The sequence below is a fragment of the Vidua macroura genome, chromosome 3, assembly GCF_024509145.1.
Source record: "Vidua macroura isolate BioBank_ID:100142 chromosome 3, ASM2450914v1, whole genome shotgun sequence".
Lineage (NCBI taxonomy): Eukaryota > Metazoa > Chordata > Aves > Passeriformes > Viduidae > Vidua > Vidua macroura.
Genome location: NC_071573.1, coordinates 48501674 through 48521918, shown reverse-complemented (window position 1 = coordinate 48521918; position 20245 = coordinate 48501674). Strand labels below are relative to the sequence as shown.

General features: G+C 41.9%; 1 protein-coding gene across 1 annotated transcript in view; it reads left to right on the top strand.

Annotated features, from left to right (window-relative positions):
• The first annotated feature begins 856 nt into the window (after positions 1 to 856).
• Positions 857 to 20245, top strand: part of UST (uronyl 2-sulfotransferase) — a 152254-nt gene continuing 132865 nt past the window's right edge. The window contains exon 1 of the mRNA XM_053974325.1: positions 857 to 1121. Coding sequence (XP_053830300.1) covers positions 872 to 1121 — 250 coding nt within the window. The 5' untranslated portion in view covers positions 857 to 871. The remainder of the gene's footprint in view (positions 1122 to 20245) is intronic.

The following is a 20245-nucleotide window of genomic DNA, read 5'->3' as shown; positions in this document are numbered from 1 at the left end:
TGCCATTCACCCACCAGTCACATGGTTGGAAGTGGCTATCTAGGAAAAATAGCATGATCGAGTAATTAGAGACTGTATCATAAGCCATATGTACAAGGGGGTCAAATTAAGGTTGTGTGTGCAATCTTAATTTTGTCATTCCTGTACTGGTCTAAAGCCTTGTCCCCAGTAGACAGAAGCTCTGCTTTAATCACCCCAGCAAGGCTGCAAGAAGAGTAGTCCCTTTCGTCCCTCACGAACGATGTTACGCGACTATAAAGGCGGCAGACCTTAAAGCCGCGTTAGAATTTGCTCGGCACCCCGCAATGTCCGAGCCCGGCGGGCCGGGGCAGGTGCGTTGTGCCGACGGGGCCGGGCGGCGGCGGCGCCCGCAGGGGTCGCTGGCGCGGAGGCGGCGGGCGCATGGCGGGACCGGAGGCCGGGCGGGCCGGGGCTGGTCGGGGTGGGCGGGCTCCGGGGCCGGGGCCGGGCCGGCCGGGGGGCGGCGAGACCGGGCGGCGCGCATAAGTCGGCCGCGAGTTGCGGGCGGCCGGTGGCGGAACGCTGGCTGTAACTTGACACCGGAGCAAGAGGCCGAGCGGAGAGAGGGAGCAAGAGCGGCGGCGAAGGAGGAGAGGAGCCCCAGGGAGCGGGATGGTGACCACCTCCTTCCCCTCCCCTTAGCGGCGCTCCGTAGCAGCAGCAGCCACCGCCGCAGGAGCGCCGGGGACTCTCGCCTGCCGTGGAGCCAGGGGCAGACGGCGATGGGGACGGGACGGATCTCCTGAGCTCCCGGGAACTTTCCCGGCCGCGGGCAGCTGGAGCCGCGCAGGCGGATGGAGGATGCGCTTCCCCCGGCGGGCTGCGTGAGCCGGCGGCGGCGAAGGGGAGGATGAAGAAGAAGCAGCAGCACGGCGGCGGGGAATGCCCGGCGCCCTGGCCCCCCGCGGCGGCGGCGGGAGGGGGCCCGGGCCAGGGCGGGGGCTTGATGAGGCGGCGGCCCCTCTCGCTGCTGCCGTTCCTCTCGCTGCGCGACTATGTCTTCTGCATGGCCACCCTACTGCTCTTCTGTTTGGGCTCCCTCTTCTACCAGCTCAACGGGGGCCCCCCGCACTTTCTGCTGGCCCTGCGGCACTGTCTGGGTAAGGGCGGCCGGCGGCGGCGGGGACTTGTTGCGACTCTCCCTCACCCCATGTTGCTGCTGGGCTGGGGCCTCCCTCCGCACTGGGGACACAGCCGCGGGGCTGGGGCTGCCGGGCGGGGTGCGCAGGCGGGACGCGGCGCCGTGACTGCTGACCCCGGAGTGGGACCGGCCGGCGGCGCCCCGAGAGCCGAGCGTGGGGCGCGCCCCGCCACAAGTTCATGCTGGCCAAAGCAGAATCCTCTCGAGACTTTCTCAGCCCCGGGACCGCTCTGTACCCGAGGGCGGCTCTTTGTGTGCCTGGTGGCCGTGGCAGAGCGCGGTGTGCCGGCTCCTCTGGCCGCCAGGTCGGTCCGAAGCGGAGCGGAGGGCAGCGCTCACTGCCCGCGGGTCGCGCACCGGGGGAGCTCGGGCGCTGCCGCCCTGAGCTGTCAGCGCCTCCCCGCCGAGTGCCGTGGCCCGGAGAGGCGATGCGGGGTTGTGGATGGCCCACAGTAGAAGATGCTGGTTTAAAAAAAAACCAACCAAAAAAAAACCACCAAAAAAAAAAAACCAACCAAAAAACCCCAGATGCACTTTGTGAACCACGCATGCATCCTGGTGCAGGAGGTTGGAATCTAGAGAGAAGGGTGTGCTTAGCAGGGTCAGTGCAACACCGCTCAAACACTCGAGCTCACTCTGGTGCTTTGCCAACCTGGTTACCTGCGTAACCCCGAAGGAGCTGCCCCGGTAGAGCGGGTGTAAGCCCTCTGCTGTGGCCTGTAGTTCTCACCCTCATGCTGACCACAAGTTTTCACGTGGTTTTTCTTTGTAGCCAGTGTCCGCATCGCTAAATGTTGCTTCCCTGCTCAGCAGAGAAGTTGTGTGAAAAAGAGTTTATTGTGAGGTTGAGTAAGTACCTTAGGTTGGCAGGACTAATTCAGGTGGTGGTAGGACAAGGGGGAATGACTTTAAACTGAAAGAGAGCAGATTTCGTTTAGGTGTTAGAAAGAAATTCTTCACTATGAGAGTGGTGAGGTACCAGAACAGGTTGCCCAGAGAAGCTGTGGATGCCGCATCCTTGGTATTGTTCAAGGCCAGGCTGGATGGGGCTTTGATCAGCCTGCTCTGGTAGAAGGTGTTCCCTGCCCATAGCGGGGAGATGGGTTTAGATTGGAAGGGACCTTAAAGACCATATAGTTCCATTCTGTGATATGAAATAGGGAACAAAAACCGAGTGTTTCTCAATATAGGAGGATTACTACAGAATAATTAGTGGTGTGAGTTTTTACCGCATTGGCCGCTCTGCTTTACTTGTGTGTGAGGGTGAGGCTTTGGTGGTACATGCTGCAGAAGTACAAGCCATAAGAGACAATGTTAGGTTACAAACAAAACTGCAGTTCGTGTATTTCAGAAAAATTAGCTGCAGATCCTTTTCTACATGTCTATATTTTATGAACATTTTAAGAATACAGCGATGTGTGGGTGTTGCTTTTCCTTGGGAAAACTATTCCATGTCTTCAGTTAACTAGTGAGAAAGTATGGAGAGGCAGTAGGACAAGAGACAGCAAACACAAGTTTGCAGCAAGGGAAATTCCAATGAGATATAAGGGAAAGAAATTTCAATTTGTAAGGAGTCAGGTGTTAGAACAGGCTACCCAGGGAGATTGGGATGTCCTTGCAGGTATTCAGAACTCAGCTGGACAAGCCTCTAAGCAGTCCAAGTCAATTTTTCCTGTTTTGTTGGGGAAATAGGACCAGGAGAACTGAAGTTACTTCCAGATAATGTTACTGTCTGATTCTGCTGTAAAAAGTCAGTGAAAATTCAAGTGAAAACAGGAGAAGGAAAATGCTTTCGATATTACTTCATGAACACAACAGCAATTCTGGCTTGAGTTTTAATGACTTTTTTCCCTTTAATATTACAATTAGGAAGAAATTCCTCCACTGAAGAGGAAACTGACAAATTTTCCGCCATAGAATCACAGAATTGCTAGGGTTGGAAGGCATCTCTGGAGATCATCTCGTCTACTTCCATCCCAAGGCAGGGTCACCTAGAGCAGGTCAACACAGGAACATATCCAGGTGGGTTTTGAATGTCTGCAGACAAGGAGACTCCACAGTCTCCATGGGCAACCTGTTCCAGTGCTCTGCCACTTCTTGTGTTCTAGTTTATGGCCATTACTCTTCATCCTGTCCCTGGGCATCATGGAAAAGAGTCCGGCACCATCCTCTTGGCACCCACCTTTGAGATATTTATATGCATTAATGAGATCCCCTCTCAGTCTTCTCTTTTTGGGACTAAGAGGCACAGCTCAAACTGGTAGAAGATTTTGTTTGCAATTGATTGGTACTTTAGTGGGAGTAAACACAATCTCTGGTTTCATCGGAAAGTTTTTGTCAATTTTTAAAATTTTCATCTTCTGGTATAAATATTGCTTAGCTTGGGTGAAAATAGACTGCAAGAAATGCAGAGTTATTCAGTTTCTCACTTTGTGGCCTTTTGACTGCTTTTGTGGAATGGGGGAAATAGAACTAGGATCTACTACCCTAACCACTCTAGCCAGTAGTTGCATGTCTGCTGGAAAATCTTCTGAGGCCTGCAGATGAAAGGCTTGGAAACCACTGCATCTTGGAGAATGGGTCATAATAATTTTTGTGAGGTACTCAGCAAGTGCAGAAAAGCCTTTGTTGTGTGAGTCTGAACATGATGAACCCCTGAGGATGGAGTGCAATCTTACTGAAAATGTTTTGGGGTTCTTTTGAAGTATAGGATTCTCGCAAAAGAAAGTAGACAGATCTATTAATCTTTGCTAATGAACTTCTGCACTTGTTACATGAATTAGTGTAGGAATTTCCTTTCTGTGCCTGAGTGACCTGGGATGTTAAGGAGATACAGGCTTGGCTAACATCCTGCACCAGGCTAGTGGCTGAGAGGGAAGCAGAGTCCTCACGGCTGGCTGGAGTCCTAGTACCCACTTAGCAAGTGGTGCTGCTGCCTCTGCAGATAAGTGGGATATACTTTGGGTACTGACGTGTCTGTTTGCATGTAACTTTATGAAGTTACTTTATACTTCCTTGGTCTGCAGTTTCATTTGGGTTGTCAAAGTTGATCCACGTGGGTGACGTTGCTGAACATTTTATTTTTAAAAATTTTTAGAGTGGTGTGTACTCCTTGAGGTATCCAGTTGGGAAGGCTTTCAAATTAAGAACAATTATTTTTTGTAAATAGAAGGCTTATTGTCTTCCAGGCAGCTAACAGAACTGCTTGAAGGAATAGGTATTGGGCATCCCGTCCTGTGAACTACTAAAGCTGTACATGTAAATGTGTGTCTTATACAGCAGTGGCAAGTTTCATGGCAATAAAAAAAAAAACCAACTTTTTCCCCCCCCCGAAGCCACAGATTCAGTGTATAAGCAACTCTTTCCTTGTAGTCCTTGCAACCCACAATTTATGGTGTTAAAATTCACATCTCCAAACAAAAATGAGCAGTTAGTTTGTAAACCATGTTTGCAATGTGAATTTTGCAGTTTCCCTCATTGTATTTAAATCTAGAGAAACCAAGGAGTTGCCTAAAGGGAATATTGATTTTTCTGTTTTGTGCCCTCCATAGTGTGGAGCTGTCTTTTCTGACTTCAGAGTTTTTGTTTGCATTTGCAAGTTTCAGTGCATTGCTCATGTGTAGTTATGTTATTGTGGGGGGAATGCTTGGATTTTTTTACTTCAGAACTTGAAAGGAAGTTCCTGAGCAACAACACAAAACTTCAATAGTGATCTGGACAGAAATCACACCTGCATCAGGCAAGTGTGTGCATAAAAGAAAATCAAGACAATGTGAAAACACTTGGTTTGAAAAACTCATTTTTTTTTATTAGGCCTGCATCATATGCTGTGGAGGAGGTATACATTTATTTTCAAAGGAATGAAGTGTGAACATTTGCTAGTTCTGTTAACTTTCCTTTGGAGGTAGGGAAGATGAATATGTTTTCAGAATATTCAGACTATTAGTTTTTTGGTTTTTTTCTCTCCAAGACCAGCTTCTCTCGTGTCTTGTCCATATATGCCTGTTTTTATTTGGTTGCCATACTGATTGGAGAGGATCTTGGAAAAATATGGCAGTTTGTAGGGTAGACAATAGCTGTATTCCATATTTCCACTTGACATAGTCATTTCTTCTCTTTTATAGCAGAGTCATCCTTAGCAAATGAGAGGAGAGTAGTAGATATCAGGCTGTGTTTTGTTATTTATCCTGTTATGACTTCAAGCTCACAGTAATTCAGAGTTTAGAAGGTCTGTGGAAAGGTGGTGGTTTCTGCTGTCTGTTCTCGATGTGGCTCACAGTGAGAGTTTCAAGCTTCATGCTCTAGTCATCCCATCAGGAGGGATCTAGAGCACTGTTTTTCAGCATGAAATTATTGGGGAGGGCATAGACATATGTGAGTTACTTCTGAAGAATCTGTGGAAGATACTTAAAAGTGTATCTGTTGCCAGTAGGCTTAAATTTGCTATATGGGGGTGCATACTAGTCCTGGACCAAAAACGAGCTCCAAAAAACAGGAAGGTTTAAAAAATGCCAGGCTTTCCAGTAATGAACTGCAGTATTGGGATTTGCATAAATGAGGTTTTGCTTGTTGAATCTGCCAAGGTAATCCTGGCTCACTAACTGAAAACCAGCTCCAGCAGTGGAAGGAAGTGAGAAGAGTTAGATGAGTAAGACACAAATCGTAAATCTTGGACAGCCTAGTGGCTTTTGGGGAATGCGCTAGGGACTCCACTCCCCTGCAACTGCAGTTTTATTATTTTAATACATTGCTTAATACATTATTATTTTAATACATTGCTTTATTCTCTTCTGCTTTAACTTGTGATTACATAAATGAGAATTTCTAAGGGCTGGTAGCAACCCTCTAATGGCTAATAAAAACATAAAACCTTTGTATCTTCAGAATTTGCTGTGCAAACTTGTTGTTCATGTCAATTAAAACATTTCCCCTGTTGAACTTGCCAGGAGCCTGTACAACAAGTACACTGGTTTGGTTGCATGTGAAAGTTGCCTGTCCTGTGGTTTCGTATGAAAGACTAAAGTCTTAAGTGTCCACTTGTGTTCCTCAAACAATTTCTGTGTTGCTCTCCCTTGTCATGACACTGGAAATTCTCAGGTATTTTGGCCAAGATGGGCCTGGTAGCTTTAAAGTTGTGTTTATTTTGGGCACATCAGGGAATATAAGCATAAAAGAAGCAGAAAGAAATCTGAATATTTGGGGAGGTGGTTACAAAAATCTTCAAAATACTTAAAATGAAACAGCAAGTGAAACTTCTTATTTAAATGGAGCTAGTATGAATTGGCTTTATTTTGGTAGGGTGTTGCGGCTGGAATTTCTTGTTTGGTTGGTTTAATTTGGGTTCCTTTTTTTTCTGACCTATCTGATTTTTTCCTGTTAACCTGTTAAGAGAGGGACAAAAAAGAAAACCTGACTATTCAAAGAAAACAGTTAAAGTAAGTGTCAGTGTTTTGTATGCAAATTTTTTATAAGCTGTAGAAGGGAGGGACAACAGTAGCGGTTTTCTTGAGAGGAATTGATTGGGTTTTTATTCTGGTAATACTGCATTTATATATAGAATGATGTAAAGTGCAGAATTCTTCAGGGCAAGCTTTTCTAAAAAATAGAAGCCTCTACCATGCTTTGTTTTTGCAGGTAGACAGCATGCTGCCTTTACGTGGCCAAAAAGGGTTGTGTCATGCAGTTTTGTTTTGCACATGCATGAATCAGGAATCCTTTACATTTCTGAGGGCCCTTCAGGTGTGTGAGTAGGAGAAACACACTCAAGGAAAGACAGTCAGGTCTGTAGGTGAGACTGACTGTGGTGTCACAATACCCATTTCTGAGATGCCTCAGCTTTTAAAAAGACCTGGGTTATGTTCTTATTCACAAATTTTTTTGCTTATTGTTCTCAAAAGAGACAGCTCTGCTGTACTCTAAAGCATTTTGATTTTGGTCTGACTTCTCAGAGGATTATTTAGTTCCAATTCACCTGGAATTAATTACATTTGAAAATTCATTAACACTGTAGGGAACTGAAAGGTCGGTTTGGAAGCTCCTTCCTAAAAGCCTTGAAAAGATATGATCTGACCTAAATCACAAGTCTATATCTAGCTGTATCTTTCTTAATTAGCTTTTCTGTCCTCTTTGAACTTCCTCATTTTGCTGTTGTGAAAGCCCTGTTTTATCTTTTAGATAAAATATATCTGGACTTCCATTTAGGTTGGTAAACTCTCAAATTATAAGTGAGCTTCTTTGGAAGACAAGAGAAGAGCCTCATCTCCAAGCAGCTTTTGTTAAAAGACTGCTCATCACTCACAGCTTGTCTGATGGTAAGATTAACAAAGCTTTGCCTAACACAAGGTGATGTCAGGAAATACTCTGTGGAGAACCAGAATGCATCTAATTTTATGATCAAGGTCATAAAACTCAAGCCTTTTCCTTTCAAAAAGATTGAGTGGTCTTTGGACTACATTGTGCTGGCTGGCTAAATCACTCTGTACAGTGAAGTCATAGCAAAAAGTGCTTGTGCAAATGTGCCATGATAATATACTAAATATATTTGGAAAATTGGATAGCATTTATTCAGGAATGTATTTTCTGCTTTCAAAGTCAGACTCCAGTCCAGGAATCAGGAATTGCATATAGGTGTCTGTGTACATGTTTCTTTTTCATATTGTTCACTTTGTCATTTGGCAAGGGACTTAAAGGATTAATTCAGTCCCTGATGAGAGGGAATAGTACTACAGCTTTTTCAAAAACTTCATTTACTTGATTCACTTTCAGGTTATATGGCAGTGTGGTATATATAGCTGTGTAAGAACAAGTCTGCTGATTAAACGGGATGTTTCACTTGGGCCTAAGGAGATGAGAGAGGCTTCAGTTCTCTGCCCTGACAGACTTCATGTGACATTGAACAAATAGTGTAGAAATTCTCTCTAACCCCCTTTTGTCCAAATGACATTTTGAAGATTAATGTGTGACAGAGTAGGATAGTCTGAGATAATATGGTGGTCATAGCCACAGAAATACTGAGAGGAAAAAGATGCTTTTGATAAACCCTTTTATTGTGTACAGGCTTTGGCTGTGTCAAAGAGATAAGCAGATAGTGTTGAAAGGGAGCTCCTGTATAGACTCAGGCAAAGTCAGTGGTCCATCTGCTTTTCTTTCAAGGGTGTCACCACTGTTGGCTATCACAGACTCTGTTCAGTTTTACTTCAGGAGTTATTATATTTGGTTTCCAGAACCTCAACTAAGGGTTTCAATTTTTAGATGTGTCCTCATCTAGAAGACTTCATGTCCAGCGAAGTTACCAAATAATTTATTTCTTGTTTCCCGTGGTGCTGCTTAGACTTGATTTGTGAAAATGCAGTTTCTTGAAGCCTTGTTCATCCTAAGTGGATGGCAAGTTCTCTATTGGAGAGCAGTCAGCCAAAAGGGATTGACTGTTATGAGGACAAAAGTGGTTGTTGCAGTGATTCTCATATTTTCATACCGAATTAGGGAGAAGGAAGGTTGCTTACTTGGGGTTTTACAAAGACTGATAAACATTCAAGGGTGCTAGAATGAGAGACTGTAGCAAAAGTAACTCCTACAGAAGCTACAACACTTCATGCTCTCTGGGGAAAATAAAGGCTGTCTAATTTTTCCCCCCTTACCGCTAATAAGAGATTTGAGATTAATTAACCTCTGTGCTAGCTCTGTGGCACTGACGCCTGATAAAAACTGTTTTGAAATCAGTAGCACATGTCAAAATCACCAGTGACAGTAAGTGGAAGTTCTTAGTTCGTTATTTAAGCACAGGGCTCTTTTAGCAAAGTTCGCAGAACATACGATGAAGGTGTAACAGAGGGAATTGGATTTTGCACAATTTTTGGCGGGAACATTCTATAAAATGGTTGAGCAGGTATCCTTTTTTCACTCTGTTTCCACATGGTAATTGGTCCTTTCTCTCCCATCATCTAAATTCATATGTTAATAAAAAGTGTGTCTGCTGTCTCTTGTGTCTCGGGAAAATCTGGGGTTACTGAAATTGCTCGAGTGTATTTTGTATGATAATAACCACATTTTTTTGGACGTAAATTTTGAGCACATAAGGAAGCTCTTCTTTCAGGGTTGTTTTCTTAGTTTCATGTGCAAGTACTTGCCCATACTTCTGGCTTCTGGCTTCGTTAGCTTCTGGCTCCTGTACCTATTCAAGAGGAGCTGGATGTTTTGTTTTCATAGTTGTCCCTCTCTGCAAAGACAGATTTTCAGGTAAGACGTTAGAGTTTGTTGTCATCTTGGACTGGACAAACAAGGCTGTTGTAGGGTTTTTTTTTGAAGTTGTGACTTTGCACCTGTTGCTGACCCCCTATGAGCTCTGTTTAAAATTGCAGTGGTGTGAAAGAAAGTTCTGTGTTTGATCTGTTACAGGTACAGCCAAGGGGGTCAATAGCCACTCTGTGCTCACATGAGTGTGTGTGAAACACACTTAAAAAATCAGCTACTGCATTGTTATGTGGGGCAGATAACTTTTGAGACTATTTCTATTTGAGTTGTCTCTCCTGAAGAACTGGGAGGCAAGGGGAGGTCCTCCTATCCCCCTTCTGTGCTTGTGCTGGAGTTTGTTTTTTTGGTTTGTTTTGGTTTTGGTTTTTTTTGGACCAGTAAGTTTTGAAGCTAGGGCTTGCAAGGGTCTGGGTGCTGCTCATTCATACCATGGGGGCAGGGAAGGCAAGAATTCTTTTGAAATTGGCAAGAATTAAGTTCCTCTTCGAATCTTGCTATAAGATTTATTGTCCTCTCAGCTATTCGTCTGCTTTTCTTGTCTCATCAGGGAGGGAAGAGAGCCATTTCCAGGCCATTACAGTTTATTATAGACATGATACAAGTAGGATCAGCCCTTTTTGGAGATGCCAGTTGTCTGTAACCTGTTAACATTAACTTAGAAGGGAACACCAAGCTGGGATAGGCTGCCACTGCCTTTCCCTGGGCAGCAGAGGTGCTTGCCTGCAAGACCTGGTCTTCCTGGTATAGCAGTGGCTCCTCAAGCTTTTAGCTTATGTTTTTGGGTTGTTTTTTTTTTTAATTTTCAAGTGAAAGCTGTGGAAAGTGATGAGATGTTTGTTTGTTTTTTTTTTTTTTTTTTCCACCAAGAAATGTCTCCTCGTTGTTATTGGTGAGCAGGCAAGGAGATTTTCAAACATAACTTGTGTTTATATAATGAGGCATTTGTTTTTCCTTGTTTTAGAATCTGGGTTAGAGGATGTTTGGAGACTGGAGGGGTGGATAGGAAGTGGAGAGCAATTATTTGACTGAAATTTATTTTACTCTCTTGCTCTTTAGAGTTGCACTGAGGGAAGCAGACCCTGTTGTGTTGAAAATGGATGTTCGGCTTTGTTTGTAAGCATGGAAGCACAAGTGATTAGGTTTCTGTTACGGTTTCTGAGTACTAATGCTTTAGAAATAGACATTTGGATGCTTGCCAAGGCTTGCTACTTATCATACTTAATGATTCAGAGTAGAAGTCATCAGGAGACTGGATGGAGATCATAGTGCCTTTGCCTATTTGAATGAAGAAGCATTACATCTCTGCCATAAGTAAATAGCATGTTTCAGCACCCCTGAGAGTGTTTATTTTAAAAACCTCTGCTGATCAAGTGGATGGTTGGTTCAGTTTAATGTAGCTGCCCCAGAGAGAGGATGCTGCATAACATTGTACTCTTACAAGGTTACTAACTGCTAGCAAGTAACAATTCTGGAAGATGAGCTGCTGGTGCCTGGATTAACAGTTGCTAGTCAATGAGATTTGATTTATTATTTCCACTTATTAAAATTTTTTTTTGTTCTTTTTTTTTTTCCCTGATGTGGAATGTCCTGGGTATTTCTGGGAGAGGACTTGCTCCTTATAACTCTTCTTGTTGTTTACTAATAAATAACATAAATAAAATACATACAACAAAGTTTTTAGAATAAGTGACTATTTCTTAGCATTGGCTTAATTACAGCTGGAGACTATTGTGAAACTTCTGTCATTGCTTGGCTTTTGAAAGTAATGGCAGATTTCTTTGGAGGATACTTTGATTTTCTCAAAGATCTTTACATGATGTTTTAGTCCAGATTTCAAAGCTTGCTTTTGAAATCCCAATTCCAATTACATGTCTTTTTTACCTTGTAAAATACTCTAAGATTTGGGAATTCTTGTGCAGATTAAAGCTTGCATTGTTTCTCTGAATGTTCTGGGTTTTCCGGTTTTGGGTTGGTTTTTTTTTTTTTTCCTATCCAGATTATGAAGTTTTGTGCTTTTCCTTCATGGCAGTGTCATGTGTTGAAATGGGCATGAGTCCTGAAGAGGCTGGGGCATGGGAAGCCTTATGATGTTGTTTCAGAAAGAGTTTGAGAATTATCTCACAATATACAATTTTGGGTTGAATTTCAGAAGACACAGTAATTTTGTGAATGTTTACAGTAATTGATTAATGTTTATACCTCTGTTTATCTCATGGCAATTAGGAGGAGATAACATCAATATCGGACATACTTAATGCTGTCTCTTTGTCCAGTCTTATTTTTTTTGTTCTCTTATTACCTTCTGAGAACCTCTTTTGCCTACTGCTGTCCTTGTATTTACAGGTAGTTTCCCAGTTCTTTTGTTAGTCTATTCCTCTATAACACAAAACCATGTTTAGCAGATGATGATTTCCCAATCATGAATTGCTGGTGATCATATTTCCTTCAACCAGGTTTTCTTTCTTCAGTGGCTTGCATCACAGAGCAAATACTCTTGCCTTTTTTGCTGGCCTACATCTAGAGAAGAGCCACCTGAATCTCTGCATTGAAAATCACTAAAAAATGGGATCTGAGAAGTGTCCCATAAGCAGACCATGCTTTTGCATTCTTAAAAGGTAAGGAAAATGGCTACCAAGGTGCTGTAAAATACACAGAAAGATCTTGGAGAAGCAATGTTGGTAGACCTCCTCTGTACAAATTTTATGAGATTACAGGTAGAATTTGCATTTAGATTGGGCAATACAGTGCCAAGAAGAGGTTGTTAAATAGGAAAGAACTATAGGGAGAGCAGGGGACAGACAAGTGTCTTGATTAGAAAAAGTTATACAAGATTTAAACTGTGCATAGCTTGTCTGTAAGACCTTTACTCCTTGTTTCAGAGGTTCCCTCTGAAGTCAGCCCGGAGAGACAGTGGTATCTCCAAAGACTAACTCAGGCTTCTTATGTGTCTATGATGGCAGAACCCCTAACTTAAGCACAAAGAAATGCTTGAAGTTTGGTGGGAAGGATCTGAGTTGTCATGGTACTTATTCTGAGAAACACTCATTGATGACCAGTGGTAGGCTTCCAAAGAGAAGGGGGAGAAGAATGGGGAGGGGAGAGAGGAGCTGGGAAGTTAAACTAGAAAGATTTTTAAATAGAAAGGTCATCACTTCATGTCAGTGGGTCATTGAAACCTGAGTGTTTAGGATGCATAGAATAATGGCTACATAAGGCACTGGAAAAATAGCACCGTGGGTGTATCTGTCCCTGCTTGATGGGTGGATTTGGTGCCATGTTTGTTTCTCCCTAACTCTTGCAGTTCCATGGAAATGGTGTGTGACAACAGCTTTGATATGATCTGAAATGTTGCAGCAGATATTGTAAGGCAAAGGCTGTGAAATTGCTGACTTCTCAGTTCCTTTCATGTCTGCAGCTGATTGTTCTTTTCCTAGCAGAACTCCCATACAAATGTGCAGATTTCTTTTGTGTTGCCTGTTGGGAGATAGCACAATAAGAAAATTAGGGTGAATAGCAAAATAGCAGAGCCTAAACCTTATCACCTGTTTATCTGAGGCTTTGTGGCGTTTTTGTGTAAGAGGGGTTTGGTTTGGTTTGGGGCTTTTTTTTGAGGGGGATGATTGTTTTTGTGAAGTAGTGATTTTCAGAAGTGTGATTAAATGAAAGCTGAAATAGAAATGCTTAATTGTCTAACTGTGAGCTCTCTACCTTGCCTCACTATTAATGAGCAAAACCTACACTTAATATCATCCATTCAATTATATTTTTCTGGGGAGTCAGTCAAATTCAGCATGAGTTATTTAATCTTCTGATGAACAGCCTTACTTCATTAGGCCTGTTGCATTTTCCCTGTCTAGTTTTGAATCTGATACTTGTCTCATCTAATCAATTAAGCAAATTTTGGCAAAGCTCTGTGATTCTTTATAGCTCAGCAGTTGTCTGTTTTTTGCACTGTGCTACATGGAAACAGCTGACAGCTTCAGTTCTTTTTCCTCTGCAACTCTTTGGTTATGAATTTTAGAAGCTGAAAGGCTTTTAAGTAGCATATAGGATCTTTCACCTTCTGACCCCAGCTCAAATACAACTGAGGCTGTCAGTAACTGGATCTTATTATTACTGTGCTGAGGTGTTCAGTTAGCTGTGTGCAGTAAGTTCATTGAGGTGGTTGTGACACTGCCACTCCCCTCTTTGCTTCCCTGGCTCAAGGATACTGCATGTTATGCCAGTGTGAGAGTGTATAGCACCAGTAGAGGATCCAAAGGCTTTTACGTGGTAGGGATCCCAATGGGCTGATGCACTTCTCCCTCTTTCTAAATGTGCTGTGGCTCTAGTGATGGTGTACATGCTGCTCATGCTTCGTGCAAGAGGGACTTGAGATTCAGAAAGATTTTAATGAAGGTTACAAAGCTTGGGGGTGGGAGAGGAGGCATGGACCCACATGTCCTCAAGATAAAAGCTGTGCCTGTATGCTGAATTTCTTTGTACTACCCTGCTGCATAGTTATGCTTGTTTGTTTAGAGCTATTGTATCAATGATAAGTTTATTATTTACAAAAAAAAAAAAAAAAAGGCAAACCTGAAATTTTCTGCTCAAGTGTCGTAAACAAAGAAATTTTTCCATCCTCTGTAAAAGAAGCTACTAAGTGTCCTTCTTGCTTCCTCTTCACTCAGTCACTACTGACTGGAGAGTACAACTCTCTTTTTTTTATCCTCGTGCCTCAGTTTTCACCTAGCATATCAAAGAGAAAGATAATTATTAACACTTTTATTTCATTTAAAGGGCACAGAGAGGTGATGTGGCTTTGGTGTAATTTGCCTGATTAATAGCAGTATCAGGAACAAAGTTATGATTCTCTGCACTATTAGAAGGGCAAGGATTTTCCCAGAAACCTGTGCATCATGTCCAACAAAACACTTCTACTTGCCCTTACTTCAGCACTTGCCGACCTCTCCTGGTTGGGGTGGTTTGAGTTTGTTCAGTTTGTGAGTTTTATATCTGTACAGCGTTCCTGAAAAATAATGAAGTTGTTTTTCTGAGGGGACTTCTGAGACACAAGGTAGTTCAGGGAAGCGTAAAAACAAGTCTACCAAAGTGTATGCAGCTTTTGCCCAGCAGAGCCTCCTCCATCCAGCCCAGGCATAGAAACTCATATTTTCCTGTCTTTGAGGAGCAGCATTTTAGAGTCTTTCTTCACCCTATTTCCCTCATCAGGGAAGCCTGCTAATGCAGAACTGTGTTGGGCTTGACTCTCATAATGACAGGGAAGCATGTGGGAGGGAGTGATAGCTGGGAAAAGAAAAAGTGGGGTGAGAGAAGCAGAGGTTGCTGGGCAAAACTTTCCTGATTTAAGCTAGAAAAGCATACCTTTTAATGTATTCTGTCTAAAATGAGCTTTTGAGAGACAGGAATAGTACTGGGGGAGCAGACAAGTGATAAGTGGCATGTTAAAAGAACCTATTCCTATTGAAAAGTATTTCTTGCTCCTTTCTGCAGCTGTCTTCAACACCTTTGTGGAATTTGCTCGCCGAAGCCTCTACTGTGAGTGGAAAAAGTTGTATTTGTGACACGAGTAGATATTAAAACAGCTGCTTTATACAGACAGCACAGCTTGAAAGCTGTATAGTCAACTTCAGAAATGTTTCCTTAACTTACTTAGTCTCAAGACAAAAATATTTTAAATACAAAGGAGCTCATAATGCAAGGGAGTTGATTTGCTCAAGTGAATTTTATCCATCTGTTAAGCTATGTGATTATTTTAACTGAAATTTTACATCCACATTTTTACTTCATTCAGAGGTAATGCTTGCATTGTATGAGAATAATGACCAGAGAACCTGTTCTTGCACTCTAACAGAATCATTACCATGCCACAAGCACAAAATAATTATGAAACTGAAGGCAGATCAGTCGAATGGCTGCTGCTCTTGCAACATGGTTGTTTTGTCTCACAAAGCCTGAAAACAGAAAATTTTCATACAGACTACTCTGGATCCACATCCAAGCTTGAAATTTAATTGTTGTGAGAAATAAATGCAATTCCTCAGGCAATTCCTTTGTGAATATGGTCAACATCAAAGAAAATAAGAAACCCACACTGATTAACTGTATAGTTTAGTCTGAGATAAAAATGACAGGTTTAGCTATTCAGCTAAATAGAATATGTAATATGGCCCTGGCTAAAAATATTTCCTTACTCATACTGTATAAATAACATTATAAGTATGGTTTATACTTTCTCCAAATACCCATTTTTCACTTCTGTTCTAGAGTGTTTGCACACCTTATCTCTGACTGCACTGGGTCTGGCGAAGCATCTCCTATTTTCAGTGAATCTCTTTTACTTGCTTTAGTGGCCAGTGAATGGTTCATGGATTGCAGAATGGGGAGCCTTTAGTTCCTGATGCCACATGAACAGTGGGATTTCTAAGTGCAAACCTGTATGTTGCATTTGGTCCTATTGCACAAAGCCCTGTAATACTATGCCAGTCATAGCTGTGGTTTGGCAAATGCTCCTGCTCAGCTGGGAAAGGAGGTGGGAGGCAAGAACAAGGAAGGGGAGAATAGCAAGCATTCTTTCACTTTTCTTCCTTCACTGTGTTTATGGACACTTAGAACAAAGTGACGGTAGCACTAATGTGTTCAAACTCCCGAAGCCGCACTTATTAGTGAACCACAAAAAGCAGTTTAAAGAAAGTATAAACTCATGGCATGTTCTTTTCTGTTCTCTCGCATGTATTGCAATTTCTTTGAGAAATAAAAAGAATTGCTTTACTGCCTTAATACTGGAAAGAAAAACAATTTAGAATTGGGAAAGTTTGTAGTTGGCTGTGAAAGTCAGAGTTTGCATTGATGGTTCTTATGTTAGTCTTACCAACTTCAGTCTGTCTGTGACACAAAAGTTAGGATCCTGCTAAGAATTATGGTTCAGTAGAGCCTCATATTTATTTTCTTCTACTAGAAATGATAGTGTGTGACCAAAGTAGGGTTCTTATACTGGCATATCTTGAAATTTCTTAGAATTTGCATTTCATTATTTAATATTATTTTATTTATGTAACTCTATCTAATGTTTGTTTTATTCAGAGATCAGTCTGTAGTACCATATTTTCTTTCTTAGGAGGAAGGCATGCTAGATTTGTTTCATGAATAGTAATATAGTAATAGCATTTTTCATGCATGTGTTTTAGTGTAGAGGTAGTTCAGAGCTTAAATGTTGTGTTACTACAGGACTTTTTCTGTAGGAGGAATAAGACAGTCCCTTTTTGTAGAAAACAAGATCAGTAACAGATGTGTGTGAATATAAAAATAATATTCCAGGTTACACATAGTTTTATCAACATGGTAAGGATGCCACTTTTCATGCATGACATGAAGCTGAAGCGCATGTAATAAATTGTTTAAGCCTTTTCAGCTTTCTTCCTTACCTTGCTTGTGAGAATTTGTATCCTCCCAGTAAAGTAAAAATAAGGATGGGTATGGAAGGATATGAATAAGGAATGGATATAAATAATTAAAACACTTACCACTGGATCCCCTTTATCCATGACGTTCAGATGAGACAGTTTTGATGTTTCTCCTGCATCTGTGGTAATAGATAGCTATTACTGAGCAAGGATTGGAGTAGTTAAGTTCTGTAGATAAGAAGAGTTAAATAACCCAGTAGATTGAGCCAAAATACTTTCTATGTGTTTCATACAAGTTCTTCTCAAGGTGGAAATGGCCAGGTTGAATGTAAATACCAATATACCTATGAAGAAATTGGTATGATGTGCTGTTCAAAGTAACTTTGATTTCTCTGGGTACCCTCCTCTTGGAATTTGGGAGCTCAGGCAGCAATGAATGTGCTTTGTGCTTCCGACTGCTTCAGTATTTTCATGAGTTATTGCAAGTGAACTCACTAATGGCTTTCTGATAAGCTCTGTATTGAATTCACCCTGGGAGGAGTACAGAGACATTGTTCAAGCATGCAAGGATGGGATTAGGACAGCCAAAGCCCACCTGCAGCTGAATCTAGCAAAGGATGCAAAGGGGAACAAGAAGGGGTTCTACAACTGTATCAGCAGCAAAAGCAAGAGCAAAGAGAATGAGAGGCTGCTGCTGAACAGGGTCTCAGAAAAGGCTGAGGTACTTAAAGCCACCTCCACCTCAGCTTTAATGGTGAGATTTGCCTTCAGAAATCCCAGACACGGAAGACCCATTGCCAGGGCCAGATTGTTCCCATTAATACCCAGAGCAATGGGACAGGAGACAGTAGTGACAGGTTGAAATACAGGAAATTCCATTGAAACATCAGAAAACCCTTTTCTTGTAGAGGTAATTGAACACCAGCACACGTTTCCCCAGGATACTCAAAACAATTCCTGATCACCCTGGTCTGACTGGCCCCACTCTGAGCAGGTGATTGGAGTGGACCTCTGCTGAGGTGCCTTTCTGCCCCACTGTGCAGTGGAACTGTGTGCCTGAGATTTCATGGCATGTGCTGTCCTTTTAGAAACTTGGTTAGGAGTAGGAGTGAAAAGTCAACTCTAGTGTAAAGTGTGGAACATGATAGACATGTTGCTGATTAGTGCCAGTTCTAGGAACAGAGGTTCGGTCCTTGTGTCAGTCTCAGTTGAAGGAGATTGATATGTCAAAATTGCATGTTACATTTATGAATCACTTCTAAGGCTTGAATTTTTTCCAGGACTCTGGAAAATTATCTTCTAGGAACAGATTAATTAACATGCAAGAACATAATTTTTGTGTTGCAAAAGGAAAGGTAAACTACCTGGCTGCTAACTGTATAACTTCAGACACCACGAATCTTACTTGCTAAGTAGTAAGCTAGAAGGTGGAATATGCTGCTGCAAACTTTTCTTGATCATGGTGTCCTTTGTATAGGTTTCTTTTAGTGGCAGTGTGAAATCTGCCTCTTGTCTTGCATTGTGTCATTCTCAAGGAAAAGAGACACAGTGAGTAGCTAAAGAGAAAAATAAGTAGTGACTTCAGTAAAAACACATGAGTTTGTTTTACGCACAATTAAATATCCTGTTGGACTTGAGCCTAGGAATCAGGATAATGTATGCTTCTAACATACGGTAGCTGAAAACATTTAGAAGTGGTGTTTTATTAGCTTCTCTATGTATTCTACAGAAATAAGTTTTTCCAAAAAGAGTCTTGGATGATGTCTGAGTGTGAGGGAGAGAAAGAATGGATAGCTAATCCAAGAGAGAATGCGTATGGTTGTGCTGGGAAGAGAATGCTCTTTAGCAATGCTGGTTATCATTTACTACTTTTAGCACAATTCATTTCCCCCCCCCTTTGTGGTATGTTTTCCCTCTTGGGTCAGTAGGAGAGCAGTTTCTTAGAACAGGGAAGTAGTACAGTAAATCCATTGTGCCTCTAGGATATATTAACTTCAAAAGATATGATGCCTCAGTCTCCTAGTGAAAGATAGACAGAAACTAGCCTGCTTGTTTGTTGGGTTTTTTTCCTTCTTACTGCAATGTGATTTTATCTTTCAAAGGCACAGTCTAATTCTTTCAAGTGAAAAATGTTGAAGCAGATTTGTTTCAATGAAATTGATACCTCTGGCAAGTTGGATCTAATTCAGATGGCTGTGCCAAGGATGGAAGTCCTGAAGCTTAAGGAGACAAAAGAAAACAATTTTTTCAATTAGAGCTTAGCTTCTTAAAAAATAGAACAAACTGAGCTTAAAATTACATGTGAATTGAGAGCTGTTGTGTTAATTTATTTACTAAGATGCGCAGCAATATTCTGAGATTTTCCTTCATTCAAATGACATTCATATTTGGCACTGGTAAGCATTCCTATCTAAAGGAAATTTTCTTGGTTTTTGCAGCACTTCTTTTATTTGCTGGAGTGAAGGAAGAGGAATTTGAATACTTGTGCATTCCTTTTCCTACAGTCCCCCTGTAAGTGTGTGTGTTAACTTGATCTTGTCAACTGGCAAAGAGACTCTGAAGAAGTTTTAAAGGACACCTTTTAAATGGTCAAAACTGATAGTATCAGGGCAGGCTCTGATATCTTTGCAGATCTTTAATGGATGCAGTGATGTTGCAAGTTGACAAAGAATTCATTTGAATAATTTAAGATATAGATTTGAGGTATGTAATTGCATTTAACTGATTTTTCTTAATTTTGCCCACTCTCTTTTCCTCAAGTATCTAGATGGATTTTAGAAGTCTTACTTGTGATAGTCTCAATGTAAACAGATACCAAATACTTTTAAAAGGTTAAGACCTAGGTTTCTCCTCTGTGCACCTCTCCCCACTGGGTTGCCTACTGAAAAAACTGAGTAGCAGGAAAAAGACAAACCAGCTAATACTCACTTCTCACCCTTTAACATGGAGTCTGCTGCTGAATCACCACTGGATGAAAGGTGAAGGAATTCTGAAAAAAATCAGCCCAGTACTAGGAAGCAAAGGAAAGTAAAAAGGATTGAATACTTACAAGATGTCTGGTGACCTTAGCAGAACTGTACCTGTCTGGTAAAATTTTAATCAAGTAGATTAAACAAGAGGGTAGCAATTCTCAAATAAGGGGCCTGTGTAATTTTCCTTCAAAACATTTTGCCACACCTCAGAGTAGGGACACCCCCTCTTAGCTGCAGGCCATACAAAATGTGCATTTCCTTTAGTGGGGTGCACTGTCCTACTTAAAAATTGAATTAGAAGTTTTTCTGGTTTTTTCACTCCCTTTGATGCAAGCCTCAACTACATTAGTGGGTGATAGCACCCAGTCTGCAAGCACAAGCCAGGCCAAGAGGGTCTTCTTGAGAAGGAGGGGGAACTGTGGTACTGCATCTCTGCCCAGCAGCTGTTTAAAGCTGAT